This window comes from Podarcis erhardii (genome assembly GCF_964252035.2).
Source record: "Podarcis erhardii genome assembly, chromosome: 7".
Classification (NCBI taxonomy): domain Eukaryota; kingdom Metazoa; phylum Chordata; class Lepidosauria; order Squamata; family Lacertidae; genus Podarcis; species Podarcis erhardii.
In genome coordinates, this window is record NC_138511.1 from 66,059,706 (window position 1) to 66,077,492 (window position 17,787).

Sequence of the window (17,787 nt, forward strand, 5' to 3'; positions counted from 1 at the left end):
AGCGAGAGGCCTTGTTTAGGGAAAAGCCTGGCAACTGACCAGTTCTAGTCTCTTAAGGGTGGATATTTGTCATTTTCACTTCCCCTGCCAGCTGGAGTCAAGCGTGCGAAGGGAAAGCAAAAAGTTATGTTTGTACATACGTGTCAATGACCCCATGCCTCAGAGTGTTTCCCGGAAGGCCAGTTTGATGATTTCTTGGAAGTCTCTCCCAAACCATTTACTTTGGAGTTGGAGAATTTATTTTGCCATAAGGAATCTTTTAGGAAGGCATGACAAAGACAGCTTTTTCTGAGATGTGGAAAGAGAAATATATATATATATATATATATATATATATATATATATATATATATATGCAGGTTTTGGTGTCCTCGGGTGTCTTCCCGTGTAAAAGTTGGGGTGTCTAGGCGACGTTTCGACGAGGTCTCACTCGTCATCTTCAGGCTGGTGCTTTCGGCTTCTTGTTACTGGAACAGAGCAGGATCTCAGTGTTTGAGTTCCTATAAATACTGTAGAGGGGGTGTGGTGTATAGCCTCCAATGTTCTGGGCAGAGAGGAAGTTCCCAGGCTAGTGTGCCTTTTCTTCTTTTGTTCCTTAATTACTTGAGAGATATCTTGAGTGATTTCTTGAGTGATATCCTGAGTACCACTTAGGTGGGTCATTAGGTGTGGATTAGTTGCTAAAGTCTTTGTGTCTTGACCTCTTGAACTTTGTGAAGAGTTTTCCTGAGAAGATGGCTGTACTGTACTTAGTTGTGCTCTGGCTTGGCTTCGTGTATAGGGGCGAGCTGTGGTTTTGTGGCTTGTGTCAGCCAGATCTGTGTAGGGATTGCAGGGGGGTGCAGCATCCGGAGGTGCCACCATGGATTGGCTACTGGATGGTGTCTGTAATTCATCTGTGGAGAGGGTCTGGGTTTGGGTCTGGTGTGGTTGATTGGTGTTGGCGTTCTGTGTGCCTCTGGATCTGGTGTCAGTTTTTGTGGGGAGGGCTAATTTCCAGATGTCTGGCAAGCGGGATGTGTCGTCACGCTTGTTCATGTTGTGAGGGTGTTTCTCTATCTCGATGGCTTCCATGATTATTCTCTTGTGGTGATGTTCCGTGTTAAAGAGCAATTTGGAATCTGCAAAATTAATTTCGTGTCCTGTTTCTTTCATGTGTTGGAAAAGAGAGGAAGTTTTTTCTTCTTTTTTGACGGCATTCTTGTGTTCTGCGATACGTGCATTTATTCGTCTGTTTGTTTGTCCAATGTACGTGGCTGGGCAGACTTTGCAGGGTATTTCATAGATCCCTTGGTTTTCCAACTGGATTTTATCCTTGGGGTTTCTGAGGATATTGGCTATTTTTTGGTTGGTGCAAAAGGCTGTTTTGATATTGTGTTTATGGAGGATTTTGCTAATTTTATCTGTAGTGCCCTTGATATAAGGAAGGAGGGCCATGCCATTGTTTTCTTCTGTGTCTTGGTTTTTGGGGGGTGTTTCCTTTTGGATTAGCTTCGTAATCCTGTTTTGCTGGTATCCATTGGCAATTAACACGTTTGAGAGATTCTGTAACTCAGTTGTCAAGTGGTCTTTGTCAGCCAGGCGTTTGGTTCTGGAGATGAGAGTCTTGGCTACGGAGTTTATTTGTGCAGGGTGGTGGTGTGATTGTGCATGTAAGTAGCGGTTGGTGTGTGTTTTTTTTCCGGTAGATAGTGTGTCCTAGGGAGCCATCAGGTTTTTTTGTAGATTAGGACGTCAAGGAAGGGAAGTTGGTTGTTGGCTTCTATTTCCATAGTGAATTGTATTTTGGGGTGTAAGTTGTTGAGATGTGTGAGGAAGCTATCCAGTTTTTCCTTCCCGTGTGGCCAAATTACAAAGGTGTCGTCAACATATCTGAGCCAAAGTTTGGGTTTGTGTTCTGACTTGTCTAAAGCATTGGTTTCAAAGTGTTCCATGTACAGGTTTGCGATGACCGGTGAGAGGGGTGATCCCATAGGTGCTCCTTCTATCTGTTTGTATCTTTGTCCATTGTGGATGAAGTACGTGTTGGTTAGGCAGTGGTTGGTCAGGTCCAAGATGTATTCGGGGGGATTGTATTTGTTTTGAATAGCTGTCAAGGCTTCATTAATGGGCACTTGTGTGAAGAGAGATACAACATCGAAGCTCACAAGTAGGTCATTAGGATGTAGGTTTTGCTTCTTTATTGTTTCTATGCATTCCTGTACCCGTGAAAATCTACGAAAGCAAATATATATATATATATATATATATATATAAATATATTATTCCTACACTCCACTCCTCTTTAGCAGATCCTCCTGGCTTCTGTGAAAGACTTCCTCTGGTCTCCCAGCCAAGCATAGATCAGGTCCACATAACATATAAGCAAGAGACAAACAATAGCTTTTAAGAAAAGGGGCTTTGAGTGAGGTTTTGCTTCACCTTTGTCTCCTCTAGTTATACAGGGTTTTGAAACAATACAAAATCTTGTTCAACAGAAGAGAAATTAGGTTGGGTAGACATAGCTTGGGCAGCCATCGTTCTTCCAAACCATCTTCCACTCCAACCATCTGTTGTCATCTCTGACCATTTGTTGGAGAAGGGCCATAGTTCAGTGGAAGAGCATCTGCTTTGCAAGCAGAAGGTCCCAGGTTCAATCCCTGGCATCTCCTGGTAGGACTGGGAGACACCCTTGTCTGTGTTGCATAGCCAGCCTCATATAAACAACATGATTAAGTCTAATTAATGCATTAAGGGGTTAATACCATAGAGTAAGCTGTCCTACCAGGTTTACTTATGTCCGCTTCTCCTCACCTTGGGAAGAAAGAGGCAATCAAGCATTTGTTCTTAGCCTATCTGAGAAGCTCAAGAGGCTTGAGCTAGTTGCTCTAGCTCAGACCGCATGGCTCTCCCAAGCCACTCTTTGAGTTCCTATACCAATAATTTAGGAACTTTCACCACTTTGTAACTAAATCAAGTTTTATTCCCTGTGCAACTTTCTGAAGCTTGTGAATCTGACCTTTGGAGAGTTTGTAAGTAAACAATTTTTAACTTAACAAATGTGTGATCTTTTTCTGTGCCAGAGCGAGTGGAAAACTTTGGAAGGAACTTGGAGGGCATATTTTAAAGGTCGAAAAGTCTATATTTCTGCTTTACTTTGCTGCATATTTTTGTGATTTTAAATCAATGCTGACGCTTTGTCAACAAAAAGCACTTGCCCCAAACCTGGATCTTGGCAACAAGGGAATTCTCCTTCCTTTACATATATTTTGAACCAACAGTCTGAACCCCTGAAAAGCTGCTACCAGTCACTGTAGTTAATAACTGAGCTTGGTAGACCCAAGGGTCTGAATTGGTATAAGACAGCTTTCTATATTTCTATCTTTATCTCCAACCACAGCTTCAGAACATGCTATAACCAATGCTACCACATCTTTTGTGGCCCCAGATTTACCTCCAGAATGATGACATTGCAAACTAACACATGTTTGAGCTGTGCCTCACCCTGTGTATCACGCAGTTCATTTTTTTAAAAAAATTATGGACTTGTAGATTTGGAAAAATCTCTGTGCATATGGGACATTTCCCTCAGGGTTGGGCATAAGGCGAAATCAATCGATATAGCAAAGTTTGACTACAATGCCTCACTTTGAGAAATTACAGTGGTACCTCTGGTTACGAACGTAATTCGTTCCAGAGGTCCGTTCTTTACCTGAAACCATTCTTAACCTGAGGTACCACTTTAGCTAATGGGGTCTCCCACTGCTGCCGCGGCCCCGCAATTTCTGTTCTCATCCTGAGGTAAAGTTCTTAACCCGAGGTACTACTTCCGGGTTAGTGGAGTCTATAACCCAAGGTGTTTATAGCCTGAGGTACCACTGTACCCCTTTGGCCTTTTCTCAGAACAAGGCAAGGATGGTGTGGAAAGGGAAGCAGAGAGTTAGCATAGCCATTACTAATCAACTGGCAAAATTATAAAAATTAAGGGCTTAGAGCAGCAAGTGACACAGAAGAAGTGGGTGGCAGAGACAGCAGCAACTCAGGTGGCAAAGTCTTTTGTGCCAGCCCAGCCATCTGGACATGTTCATTTTAAATTTATCAGTAAGGCCTGGAACTGTGTCGCATGTCAGCACTATTTGCCCTAGTTCCTCAGCCTTCATGTCCAGCTTATAAGATTTCCAGAGGCATCTAGTTGGCCACTGTGGCAGATATGATGCTTGATAAGATGCAGCTTTGATCCAGTTCAGCAGGGTTCTCCTTAGGCTATGCCTCAACCTTGTACAAATGTGATTAGGGATGCCAGAGAAATCCTATGGTCAGGAACAGAAATCAGTCAAGTGAATAGGATTCATTCACAGTGTTGTTTACAGATTTAAAAACTATATGCAATTAATGACTTTTTTTTTTTTTAAAGATGATTCCCTAACTTTGAAATTGTTGTTGTTGTTTAGTTGTGTCTGACTCTTCGTAACCCCATGGACCAGAGCACACCAGCACTTTGAAAATAATGTTATGCAAATTACATTAAATACTGGGCAGTGAGATGTATAACATAGTATGTGGCAGAAACCGAACTGCAGCTGAATGGAAATGGCACTGATTATGACAAATATAGATTAGAACAGAAATTCCTGCCTTCTTACATCAATACCAGTCACCTTGCCTTTTCTGTCTGCTTTCTAATCTGTCTTTCAGTGTGGCGATTCATAAGGGCTATGGATGCAGCAGTCTAATATCCAGATAACCATTAAATGTCTTTCTCTTTTTCTTGCAGATGATGAAGTTTGCTTGGGACAACTACAAGCAATATGCAATGGGGAAAAATGAACTGAGACCTCTCACTAAGAATGGGCACATCGGGAACATGTTTGGTGAGCTGAACAATTTGCTGGAACAGTTTCAACTGTTAAATGTTTAGGAAAGAGAAAATTAGATTAGAAGCAGACATACATACATTAAGGACTGACTAAGCCCACGGTGGAGCCACACTTTCCACTTGTAGGACAGATGTACACATTTCGAAACTGAATCAAGGCCGGGAGCAACAGTCCTTTCTGTTTCCAGCAGAATCTGGGCTGTGTAGAATACTGATTATCTGGCCCATACAACATCCATGAAGCTTCTCCCTGTGAACTGGGGAGAGAAGGTTTTAAGAATCCTAAGGAATTTGGAAAGGGTGGAGGGATATAAATCTGTGCTGGAGGCTGAACAGCTATATATGTCTGAAGAGGAAGAAAAGTAGAGGGGGATTGGAAAGGGGGTTGGGGGGGTTGGGGAAACAGACCAAGTTCCTGAAAGGAGATGTGCCTTAGGGCCTTACATGCTAGTATCATAGCTTTTTAAAATTACGAAAGGTAGGTATGTAAAAGCAGTCAAAATTAGTTCTGTTCTGAAAAAGCTCACATGAAACCATTCCTCTGCAACATGAATTGTCAGACCAGGTTTTCCCCTGTAAATTCACTCTTTTAGATGCAGTCCAGAGTTATGACCAAGTTAACTGCCCTTTTTACATAGTGGAATGAAGATTACACAATGTGCAGTGATTGCAAAATGGTCATTTAATGACCTCGCCATGCAGGCAAATCCCTACTGAGCCAAGCAATGGGGAGATTACTTTACAGTCAAGATCATGGGCCCTGGTTGAGCTGAAAGCCCCTCTGGATTTCCTTCTGAGAGCAGAGAACAAGCAGCAGAACATTAGGACAAAAACTGTACAGCTTTCAATCATTCGGCTGATTCGAAGGGAGAATGACCCTGCTTGGTCCGGGTGCACCAAGGAGCTCTCTGGTGCTCCAGGACCAAGCAGGATTGCTGTCCCTTCACATCAGTCAATAAGAGGCAGCAGTTCTGCTTAGCCCTGGGACTGGGTGTGCCAGAGAGCTCTTTCATGCGCCTGAACCCAGTACTAAGCAGCCTTGATTCTTCTATCCCGGTCAACTGGCAAGGAGGGGAGAATCAAATACCTTTCTCGAACAACATCAGCAAACTGCAGCCATCAGTGGTAGGGAGGGAAGAAACAATGACCTGTGCTTGGAACATGGGGCCCACAAGCAGGAATCCCACATAAAGCACTCTGACTTACGGGCAAGAAAAGCCACCGGTCAACTTTGGCCTGTAAAGCTGATCCTGATAAGGATTTGTCCTGTGGAACCGAAAAGGTTGCCCCTTTCCTGTCTTGGGCCCTGCTTCCAAGCTTCTGTGAAGGAGAGGTGGAGGTTCTGTGGCTTTACTCTCAATCTGAATCTGTAGCTCTCTGAACTGGCCAAGCATTTCCTCTCACATCCGTTCTATTCAGAGGAAGATGCCTCTCATGAAATATTGAAAACATGAATCAATATTAAAGGCTTTGCTTTGTGTGCTTACTGGTTTGTATAATTTTCTCTTTAGCCGATTATAGTGTTTTGGGCAACTCAAATGCTTATGCTGCTTAGGCAGCTGGTGTCCCCTTCGTCGGTCTCTTTCTTCTCTTTCCCTCTCCCCTCGTGCTTTTCTGAAGCTAAGCAGCCTCCTTTGTCACTCAACTCCCCAATGGCATCACCTTTTGATTTGACAAATTGATTTTTTTTAAAAAATGTTAATTTCTATACAGTATAATAATCTCTAGCCAGCTCTACGTAAAGCTGGAAAAGCATTATAGCTGTTCTGATTTAAACAAAATTGTTGAGGCACAGTGTAGGCTGCTGGTTTGGGGGGTTGACATTTGCTGCATTTGCTTGGACTGCTTTAGCATGGAGGACCCTTGAGGCTGCCAGGAGGGTTGTTAGGAATTGTGACGGCCACCATCTGTAACCTGGATTTCAGCCCATCAGGTCTGGGCACTCTTGGCATTTAGTCTCTCTCATTCCTTTTCCATCACTTGTGTAAAGGATCAGATAAGGACATCTGGCTGTTGCCTCTCCACCATCACCACTACCACATAGACCTGTCCCGGCTCCTATTTGAGGGTGCAGTACTTGGACTCTCTGATCAATGGTTGCCAAAGGCTTTAATCCAGAATTCACTGCATGACAAAAGCATAGATGCAAACCAGCTGTTATATCTGAGCACTAAGTTACATGGCGAAGCATAAGCTAAGACATTCCAACACTTGGCACATGTCCTGAGCTCTCCTTCTGAATAGCAGTGCGGGCACAGTCATTTGCTCGGTTGGCGATCCAAGCTTTGGGACTGAGAAAACAAAAAGACACTCCTGTGAGTGGGCTAGGTCGGCCACATCCTTTGAGACAGAGGCAGAGTTGGAGTGGTCAGCTCACTGTCTTATCTAGCCTCAGGTGCCTTCTTGGGGACAGGAAGTACTTTGATGATGGGAGGCGGCAGCAGAGTTGCATCAGGTGGCTTCTCTGCTGAGAGGACTTGAGGCAAGACTTTTCTTTGACAGCCTCCTCAACATCTAGAGCAGTGCCTCCTGAACTTCTGGGCCCTCCTCCAGGATCCAGTTCTACAGCACTTGCCATTCCTCCCCCTCATTACACTAGTCCTGCTGGTACATCTCCTCAAGACTCATGTCAAGACTGGCACTTTTACAGCTTCATGCAAATGGGGAGTTTTGCACTGGAGCAGCTATATACAATGCACTCGATAATTTCTCTTTATTGACCCACCTGCTCAAGGCTGCCTCTGGGAGAAGAAGCGGAACGAACCTCTGCCCTCCCACCACTCTGCTTCTAAAAATGGCTTAGTTGCCTCTGGACTTTTGCTGAAGTCACCGCAGAATCTAAAGCCTTGGTCTCTGCTCCTATGTTACTCTTCGTGTGGAAATGGTTATTTCAGCTGGGAGGCTCCTGTTAATAATCCCACTCTTTAAACTGTGGGTTCTTCCCTGGTGCCAGAGTTTGTGAGTTAATGGACGAATCCTTGCATCCTTCCAAAGGATCTGAGAGCAGCAAACACACAAACAATCTGAAAAGCATCTAAAAGCAATTCGAATAGAGGCACAGACTGGGAAAGAACTCTACATGAAAGGCTTGTTGAAAGAGGAAGGTGTTTTGTAGGCACTGAAAAGATAAGAGAGGAAGTACCTGTCTAATATTTAGCTTGGAAGGGGATTCCAGGAAGTTGTTGCCATCACACTAAAGGCCAAATTCCAATTATTGCATGGAATGGATCTCCCAATAAAATGGTGTTTGCAGGAGGTCCTCACCTGCGGATTGCAGTGATCAGTTGGGTGTATAAGGGGTGAGATAGCCCCACCCCCAGTGGCTTCCTTCATGCAGCTTGGGAGCACTGGGGCAGGAGCAGCCCCTTCCTTTCCCCTGGGGTGCTGCACTTGTACACAGTTGTATACTTGGGAAACCACCATCTGGAAGTGCTCCGTGATTGAGTCTGGCTTTCTTTATCTGTGCTCCTTGCCTTTCTGCATCTTGCAACTATTTTCCAATCTGCTAAGCTTTACCCAAACTCCTAAAGGAACATGACACCAAAAAGGGAACAAGAGTCGGAGAATATTTTAATGTGTTTATCATGCTCAAGCTATTGGTGCTACTTAGGAGAGGCTTGTACTGCATTTATGAGAGCTCCTGAGAAAATGTCCTGGAGCAGAAGGGCTTGTGCTAGTTAGTGCTCTTCTCATCCTCCGCTCCCCATAGAGCAAAGTCAGCGGATCCCCTTGCCGAGTAACTTTACTCCCAACAACACTCAGTGCATTTAAGAATTCAGGAGATTCTGCTCCCCAATCTCCCCTTTGATACAAAGGCTTAAAAATTTTGAGTCACAGATGGGAAGCGTAGGCAGCCCCGGTACTTTCCTTCCTGGAGGTGTCAAAATTGAGCAAAAGCCTTATTTGCAGCTGCTTCTGCATGGGAGGGAGGATACCACACCAAGGCTATTTTCAACTGTGTGTGTGCGGCTGCGAAATCTTCAAGTTCCTTAAGGGTGTAACATGTGCTTTTCGGTTGTGCATAGGATGCTCACTTACTGCAATACCTTCCTTATTCAGCACTGGCCAGATTGTGAACTTGAGGAGGAACTAGGGGGTGAATGAGCAGCCCCTCCCTCAAACATATCTCCACCCTGCCAGTGATACTGAAGAATGGTTGAATCTGGACATGCCTGCTCTAGGAGGGAACTGTAGACACCCAATAACTGATTGTTGGAAGATTTAGAACAGATAAAATAAAGTGGCTATCAATAGCTACTAGCCGTGATGGCTATGCCCTACCTCCATAGTTAGAGGCAGCTTCCAAATACCTCCAAATACCAGTTGCAGGAAACCACAGGAGGGGAGAGTGCTCTTGTGCTTATGTTCTGCTTGCTGGTTTCTCATGGGCATCTGGTTGGCCACTGTGAGAACCAGATGCTGGACTAGATGAACCATCAACCTGATCCAGCAGGCTATTCTTTTGTTCTTAGCGCTGTCAGTCAGATCACACACAAAAAACCCTTGAAAGCAGTAGAGCACATGCTCTGCATGCAGACGGTCCCAGGTTCAATCCCCAGTGTCTCAACACAGGGCTGGGAAAAGGCACCTTGTCTGAAACATTGGAGAGCTGCTGCCAATCACAGTAGGCAATACTCAGCCAGATGGACCGATCGTCTGACTTTGGTGTAAGGTTTCCGTGCGCTGCTCTGGTTTCGCCAGAAGCGGCTTAGTCATGCTGGCCACATGACCCGGAAAAACTGTCCGCGGACAAATGTCGGCTCCCTCGGCCAGTAAAGCAAGATGAGCGCCGTAACCCCAGAGTCGTTCGCGACTGTCAGGGGTCCTTTACTTTTACTTTTTAGCTTCCTATGTACCTATGATGTTGTTTGTTGGACCTAGCCATCTATAGAACTGTAGCTTGGCGCTGAAGCCTGAGCGACAAGGGGAGCTCTTCTACTATTGATTTTTTCCCCATCGGCCTCTCATTGCCCCAACCCTTTTTTCATTCTGAGTCGGCAGGTGGTGGTGTGAATCAGGTTAGGTTAGGTTGAAGGTGCAGCTGCCTAGAACAAATCCAGACAGCCTCTCTCTCTCATCTGCATACCTTTGCACTCTTCCTTACCTATCCTCATTGTACCATTTTAACACAACCCCTTGCCAAGGTAAGCCCAGCTTAATGCCTGTTCACTGCCCCCCCCTCCTTTCTTTAATCCTGCTGCTGGTTCTGCAGTAACCTGAGCAAATTAACATTGGAAAGTGCACCGTGATCCTTTTTCCTTCAAAGGTGCTAGAGAGAAGGACATTTATTATCTGGCTAGGCATTTCAAGCGCACCTGTCACCACAATGACTGCCATTATACAACAGACTTATTATTCTGCCTGCTCCCTGTGTCTGTCATATCTACTTATTATTCTGACAAAACGTTTTAAATCCCTTTAGCCTGGCAGCATTTTATATAGTTATGGGGAAAGGAGCTGAATTCTGTTCTAAGGGTGCATCAACAAAATTTATCAGTTAAGGTCTGATATGTCACAATCTGAACTCCAGTGCTGTTTTTAGATGCTAGAGATTTTCCTCTTCTCTCTCTCTCTCTCTCTCTCTCTCTCTCTCTCTCCCCCCCCCCCCCCCCGTCCTGGTATTACTTTGTGTGCACCATGTTGGTAGCCGAAAGGATCCATCTTGTGACTTGTTTCCCTGTCTTAATTCGTGCTTGAATTCAGATGGTAAATAAAAACAGATTCTCATAACAGTGTTAGGCCCAGGGCACAGTTTTTGTTCTATACCTTTGTGTAGCTGATTACTAATCAATTTGCTTGTATGCCTCCTTTCCCCGGAATTGTGCCCAAGGCAGCTCAGAACAAATTAAAACAGCAATAAAAATTTTGGTAATAAAAGCAAGAATACACAGCCAAAAAGACTAATCAGTATCAATATGTCACATATTTTCTTAACAACTCAGTTAAAAAGACCAATTTCCAATAACTCTAATAGTTCATTTTGGTAAGATCTCAGAATCTATTAATAATATAACTATAAAAAATAATAATTCTAGCAACAGTTGTAAAAATACAAGATGTAAATGCTATAAAAACCTAGAGGCGTAGTAACTTTCTAAAGCATGCTATTTTCTTTCTAGTGGACTTATCAAGGAGCTGATTCTATCAAGAAGATGGGCAGGTCCATTTTGTTGAACAATCCAATCCTCAGCTCTCACGTGGGCTTTTATCCCTTTCTTTCTAGATGCCAGGAAGGAGGGTACCTCTTCTAATGCCCCAGGGTAGGAATCCACCAGGTTTACCATACAAGTTCTTTTCAAAACCGGAAAGCACGGACTTTCCTTCTCCAGTCCAATCAAGCAGGTCTCCTATGGTACCTCTAAGAGTGGCTTGGGGCTGGAACAGCTGGGTCTCTTCTGGCCAAGATGGTGCAGCAGCAGTCCTCCCCCATTTGCTTGCTTGCTTGCTTGCTTGCTTGCTTGCTTGCTTACTTACTTACTTACTTACTTACTCACTTACTTACTTACTTACTTACTTACTTACAAATTTGGCTTCGGTGCTTTAATGTTATTGAAAGCTTGAGATGGATAAGAATTTCAGTGGGTGATCCCTCCATTAATAGAGTTTGCTTCTAGTTTAGACGCTGTTGAAACTGGAGGTTAATTCCTACACCGGAAGCCAACATGAACTGAATAAGCAGTTCATACAGTGCATCCAGAAAGATGTGTTCAGACTTGGGGTTTGTTAACTCTCCTGAGAGAGTGATTTCCATGATGGGCAAAGGTGTTGCCAATGGTGAATATGGTTTCCACTTGGAAGCTGACATGAAGAGGAGGAACCCTTGGCTGGTTTCAAAGACTGCAGTAGGACACAGGTGTAAAAACAGAGTGTCTGATGAGGAATTCAACCTCCTGAGATTTCTCTTGAAATGGAATGTGTGCTTATTTTTGAAACAGCAATCTGCTAGCCCTTAAGGCTGCAGTGATACTCTTGAAAGTGGCATGGCTTGAGGAATACTGACAGCAGTTTCAGCCTAATAATTTGAAGAAGGACCATAGCTAAGTGGTAGAGCAATTGTCTTGCATACAGAAGGTCCCAGGTTCAATCTCCGGTGTCTCCAAGTAGGGCTGGGAAAGCTCCTGCTTGAAACCCTGGAGGGCTGCTGCCAACCAGTGTTTATGATACTGAGCCAGATGGGCCCATGGTCAGACTTGTTAAAAGGCAGCTGCCTATGTTTCTAACACATGACACAGAACTATGTGTGCATTTGCTTTAACAGATAGGTAGCCGTGTTGGTCTGCCATAGTCAAAACAAAACAAATTCCTTCCAGTAGCACCTTAAAGACCAACTAAGTCAGTTCTTGGTATGAGCTTTCGTGTGCATGCACACGAAAGCTCATACCAAGAACTGACTTAGTTGGTCTTTAAGGTGCTACTGGAAGGAATTTGTTTTGTTTTGCATTTGCTTTATTCGCCATAAGTTAGGACTCTGCTGTCCTTGGTACAGAATTTGGCCCATTGTTTGAACATTTTATAATATGAAATCTACAGTCCTATTTATAACTCCATATTAGAGTCTAGTAAGCTGCTTCTTATGCTAGATTGTATTCTTTACTAGATCAATTCCCTTCCTAGCTCCACCTTCATTACAATTTGCATTGAGCATCTAAAATTGGCTTGTCAGAAGCGGGAGCTAAAAGTGATACTGATTATGAAAAAGATAACTGGCATGTTTCTGGCATCACACTTTAATCGGGTTGCTGTGTATTGTTGGCATAGCAGGAATCCAAAATCCAGATGCCCTCTGTGTCAGTGTGTTAATGCTGCACATGCAAAAACCAGAATACACAAATATACACAACACATGGTTTGCCGTCTTCATGGCTAAGTTTCATTCTTAAATTGGGCCAATGCTGTTGTGGCTTGTTGCTGCTTCCCAAACCTGCACATCTTTGCCAGTCCTGGCAAGTTCCTCTTGCACTGAATCTGTGACAACTGGCACATTGGAAGGGCTTCAGCAGCATGAATGTTGACAAGCGAAGTCTAATGATATGAGGTTTCTTGAATTCTCTGAGGAGAATCTGCTGCCTGTTTCCCCCCCTCTCCCCCCTCCAGCAATGTTCCACTGTGTGCAGTGGACCATGTGCTGCGCTGACCTAAAGATAGTAAGATAAAACGTTCTTGGAAAGTCACAGACTTCTTAGGCCCAGCTTGTGTCCTTGTCAAGAAGGTGAAAGTGTTTCCCAAAATGTCATCGGTTTCTTTCTATCTTTTTATTAGGGAATGTCATTAGAACTATTATTTCCTGATACAAAGAAGGCTTAGCTAGTTAATTATGGGAGTTTTAATCAACCACATTTGCATAATTTTTACGGGAGTGAAAACAATTGTTTTGGAGTAGCTTAACCTGCCGCATTGAATTGTTTTTGAGGATAAAATAGGAGGAGGGAACAATGTGTGTCACCCTGACACATCCTTGGAGAAACAGTGGTATAAAATGAAAGGAGAAGGTTAGACCCAGAGGCCTAGCTTGTCTAGTACCCTCTTTTCCACAATAGCCAGCCAGATGCCTATGGGAAGCTCACAAGCAGGACAAAAGAACAACAGCCCTCTCCCACTGGTGCTTCCCCAACAACTTGTATTCAGAGGCATGGTGGTTCTGATCCTAAAGGTATCATATAGCCATCATGACTACCAGCTGTTGATAGCCTTATCTTCTATTCCTTATTTAAATTGTCTAAGTTGGTGGCTATTGCTATATCTTTGGGGTGTGAATTCCACAGCTCAGTGTGCAGTTTGAAAAATGTCATTAATTGCTCTATGATGTCCTAGTTGGACACCACGGACCCCTTTTTGTGAGATAGTGGAGAGGCTCCAACCTCCTTGGTTCCTGTGTTCCAGAATATTAAATCCCATTTCTTGCAGTGCTTCCCAGTTCCCTGCTCCAGTTAGTGTTCCACATTCACCCTATCAGTGTGCTATCTGTTTTACACAGAGTTGGCAAAGGGCTACCAAGCAGGATGCCCCTTCGTTCAAAATCCGCTGGCTGCCTCATAATTATGCTTAGTAATGTATTTTGCTAGGGTGCAGCTAGCATGTGGGGGGGGGGAATCACTAGAATAAAAATTAAAAATGGACATTTTAAGAAAATCCCTGGATTTTAAAGAATATTTCCTTTTCAAGTAGCCTCCTGATGAAGGGCTACCCAGGCAGAAGGCTGTTCAACTTAAGGTCAGCCGCGCCAACTTGCACTTTGCTAGGGCCTCAGTTAAACTAGTTGGGCTGCCTTTCTAAGACTACAAAAACACAGAGTTTCAAAGACATCTGGAAGGACTCAGTCTATGGCTTTTGGGGCTGCATTTGACTTGATGAATCTCAAGTTGTGCAGGTCTGTTAGAGCTCAAAATGTATTGGGTTTCCTTTCAGTTCGTGAAATTCCATTTTATGCCTCTTGCCGGTTGACTTCTTTCTGATCTTCACGCTCATTTTTAGCATCTTCCTTGTGGTTCTGTAGATGACTGGGAGAGTAAAACCTTGTTTACATGCTCCAAACCTTGACAAAAGGCTGGTTTTATGAATCAAAACGAAAGCCTCTTGTGCTGTCGTTCCATTACGCAGTGCTTGTCCAAGCGTAGTTCTGCCATGCCATTGGAGAGACGAATGCAAGGGTGACCTAGATAGGAGGCCACGCATCTCATTAGCAGTCCCTTGAGCCAACCAGCCTACCACTGAACCACCAATTTTCCCATTCCGTCTCATACTGCTGTGGGTATTTTTTTGTTTTCAAGTCATTGGTTAAAGATTATAGGAAAACAAGCTCAAATTAATTTAAAGCAATGGGAGCTGGTATGTTTGTGTTGAATGAGGACAAGGTAATTGGATGAAAGTATTAACGGGCACCATTGCAGATGAAAGAAGTCCCTGTATGAGTGAAAGGATGGTTGGGGGACTCTGAGTCCATGCCTCATTTCTTAGGCTCATACAATTTCAAAACCTCAAAGGGGTCCTTTTCTGTGATCGATTTCAGAGTTGCTCTAAATTTGCATTCCAAATCCATCCCAGCTAGCTGTCATGTGCCACATTAGTTGGAATTGCTTTGCACATTTTGCAGGAGAAAATGTATTTTATCTCTTCCCCCACCCTGCCTTCTGCAGTTCTAGCAAAGTTGTGTGTTTTTTATTACCATATCCTAGAATGCAATGACCTGCTATTCTTTTTCTTTTGAAGTGACAGCTGCCTGGCTGAATATTAGTTTTAACCAGCACACTTTTTTGTTGTGGCCTTTTTGTGGGTTGTTGTTATTGCTCTGTGATCAGTCACAGCGAACCTGTTTTCCTCTATCGAGGCACCGAAGTAGCTGGATATTTCTCAGTTGATTCCCATCTGAGCTGACATTTATCCTCTATCGTTTTTCATCCCCCGCGCCTCGGCCAAGGACAAACAGGACACATCATTAACTGGCCAAAAGTTATCTACAGGCATCATTTTCTCGTTCTAGACTAGAGTGAGGATGCAAGTTGCTTCTCTGTTTCTTTGAATCTGATCATTAGCAGACCACAATCCTTTCCTCACTTCTCCTAAGAGCCTGTGCATTTATAAAGCATCTGTACCCATATAATTCAGAGAATGGAAGGTCATGCTGGATGCTGAACTTAGATGTTCTATGTTATATAATTCAGTAGCCTTTAACAAGAATCCTGTACTGTGTCTTTCTGTGCACATTCTATTGATGAATGTTGGCACTCCTCTGAACTTGGGACCCTCTCCCCTCCCCAGTTCTATTCATTTTTTTATTTAAAAAACCTCATTACATTTATATCCTACATTTGCTCCAAGGAGATCAAAATGGTGTGCATGGTTCTCCTCTTCTCCATTTCATCTTCACAACCACCCTGGGAGGGAATGTGGACTGAGAGTGGCCAGCCCAAGGCCATCTAGAGCGTTTCATGGCTGAGTGGAGTTTTAAACCCCAACATATTTTTGCCAAGCATTTTAAGAGTGATTCAGGAGTGAAAGGCACTTGCGCACTTGTTCACAGTAAACCACAGCAAACCAGAAACTCTGGGTTGTTATGTGCCGGCAGTGGCTTGAGTTGGGGCCCGCAGCCTGCAGGACAGCAAGCACAATGGAATACTCTGGTCACAAGGAAGAAGATCAGACTTCTAGTATTTATCTTAGGAGATCCAAAACAAAGGCTTAATATTGCCTGCCAATTTTCGGGGTTGGTAATAAATGCCACTACATCAGCTGGTGCCTGAAAAGGTTGCTATGAGGCCTCAGTGCATAGTCCATGATTATTAGTACTAGTATTTATTAATATCCCTTTATGTGCATCTCAGGGTGATTCACAAACATACCACAAAGCAATTAAAACTGTTTTAAAAATGGTACCCATAACCCCACAACTAATGAAAGTATCATCCAGCTGGAAAAAGCTTGTTGAAGCAAAAAAATGTATTCTGCTGTTTCCAGAAAGTAGAGTTAGAGGGCACCTTCGATATCTCAACAGGAATGCTGTTCTACAAACCGAAGGTAGCCACTCTGAAAGCCCTGCTCCAAGTTATGGAGGGGACTTCTGGTATTTTACTGTTACAGCTCACTTATACTTGTTCCCAGCTTCTTGGTCCTGTGGTTCCAGGTTTTGAGCCCTGAAGTCCTTAGCCGGGAACATGATAGAACACAGCAAGCACAAAAGTGTGTTGATCTCAGAATAAATTTTGAGTAAGCCCTGTACCTTGATGTGAGGGAGGGGCTTGTTTTCCTCTGCTTGGAGATGATGCGAGCAAAAGCCATTCAGACTTATTTGTAGATATCAGTAGGATTCCGCGGTGTTTTGTTTTTATTATTTTTCTTACTATTCCCCAGAGCAGACTGCTTTAGCATCTCATTTGTCCTTGCAACCCTGCAGGATAGCACACTATTGTTCCTGTGTTATGTTAGAATGGAGGCTGAAAGAAAGAGTGTTAGCAACTTTCCCTAGATTACATTATTATTCTGTCAAAACACCCTGTTTTGTTGAAGCTGTTTGAAAACGTTTCTCATTGTAGGAGGCTGCCTTACAAGAAGTCCGTATTCTTTTACAGGAGTATTCTTCCCTCACCATCCATCTGGTAATGAATATGGGCACCCGTGCAAGCACAGCAAAGCGTGCCGAGTCCTTGTTTCTGATTGTTAGAACTTCCTCAGTGCAAGACATCTCTCTGCCTGCAGCTCTGTTCCCTTTTTAATTTTAAATTCTGCATATAATGTTCCTTCCCTTGTCTACTTAGGAAAGACAGTGAGTTTTAAATCATTTTAAGGGGCTATGTATAGCAGCAAAATTAAAGGTAAGCCGCAATGAGTTTCTTCTTGCGTAATTTATATCTACCTGCCAGAGTAGCCCATTTCCTTTGACTTTTAATTCTCTGCTATACAGCCCTGATTAGGAGGCATCAGACTTAATCATGTTATGTTAGCTTCCAATGTGAGGGCTTAGCTTTTCTTTTCCTTGTGGTTGGTGAGGCACCAAGCAACTAAATGTTTCCTTCAGCTTAATTCAACTCCCCACTCACAAAAAAAAAACCCAACAGGATTTGTATTAATATGCCAGTTCTCTGCTAACCTCTCTGTGATCTCCGATTAACATCTCGTTTCTTACGCATCTTTCCTGTACTTTCCCCAGGTAATAGCTTTAGTTCCTGATCATTACCTTGAATACAATTTCTTCCTCACCCCATCCCCCCATCCCACGGCACGTTAGCTTTCATATCTGGTTGGTTGCCAATTTCAAGGGTAGTTTCATGTATTGTAGAGTTATAGTAGGTGCATCGAAGAGCCTTGCAACTCTTTCAGAGTGCTGTCTTTTGAGTTAGGAAATCTTTGCTGTTCAACCTCAAAGCCGAAAAGGCTTGACAAAACCATTTTCAGCTGTGTCGTAAGTTGCTAGTAGAAAAAGAAAAGCAAAAAAGAAAGTG

The 17,787-nt window shown here is 43.5% G+C and overlaps 1 protein-coding gene across 1 annotated transcript in view; it reads left to right on the forward strand.

The window, feature by feature from the left end:
• MAN1C1 (mannosidase alpha class 1C member 1) overlaps positions 1-17,787 on the forward strand; it is a 143,614-nt gene that overhangs the window by 52,059 nt on the left and 73,768 nt on the right. Inside the window, exon 2 of the mRNA XM_081869020.1 lies at positions 4,754-4,850. Within this exon, the coding sequence (XP_081725146.1) occupies positions 4,754-4,850 (97 nt within the window). The remainder of the gene's footprint in view (positions 1-4,753; positions 4,851-17,787) is intronic.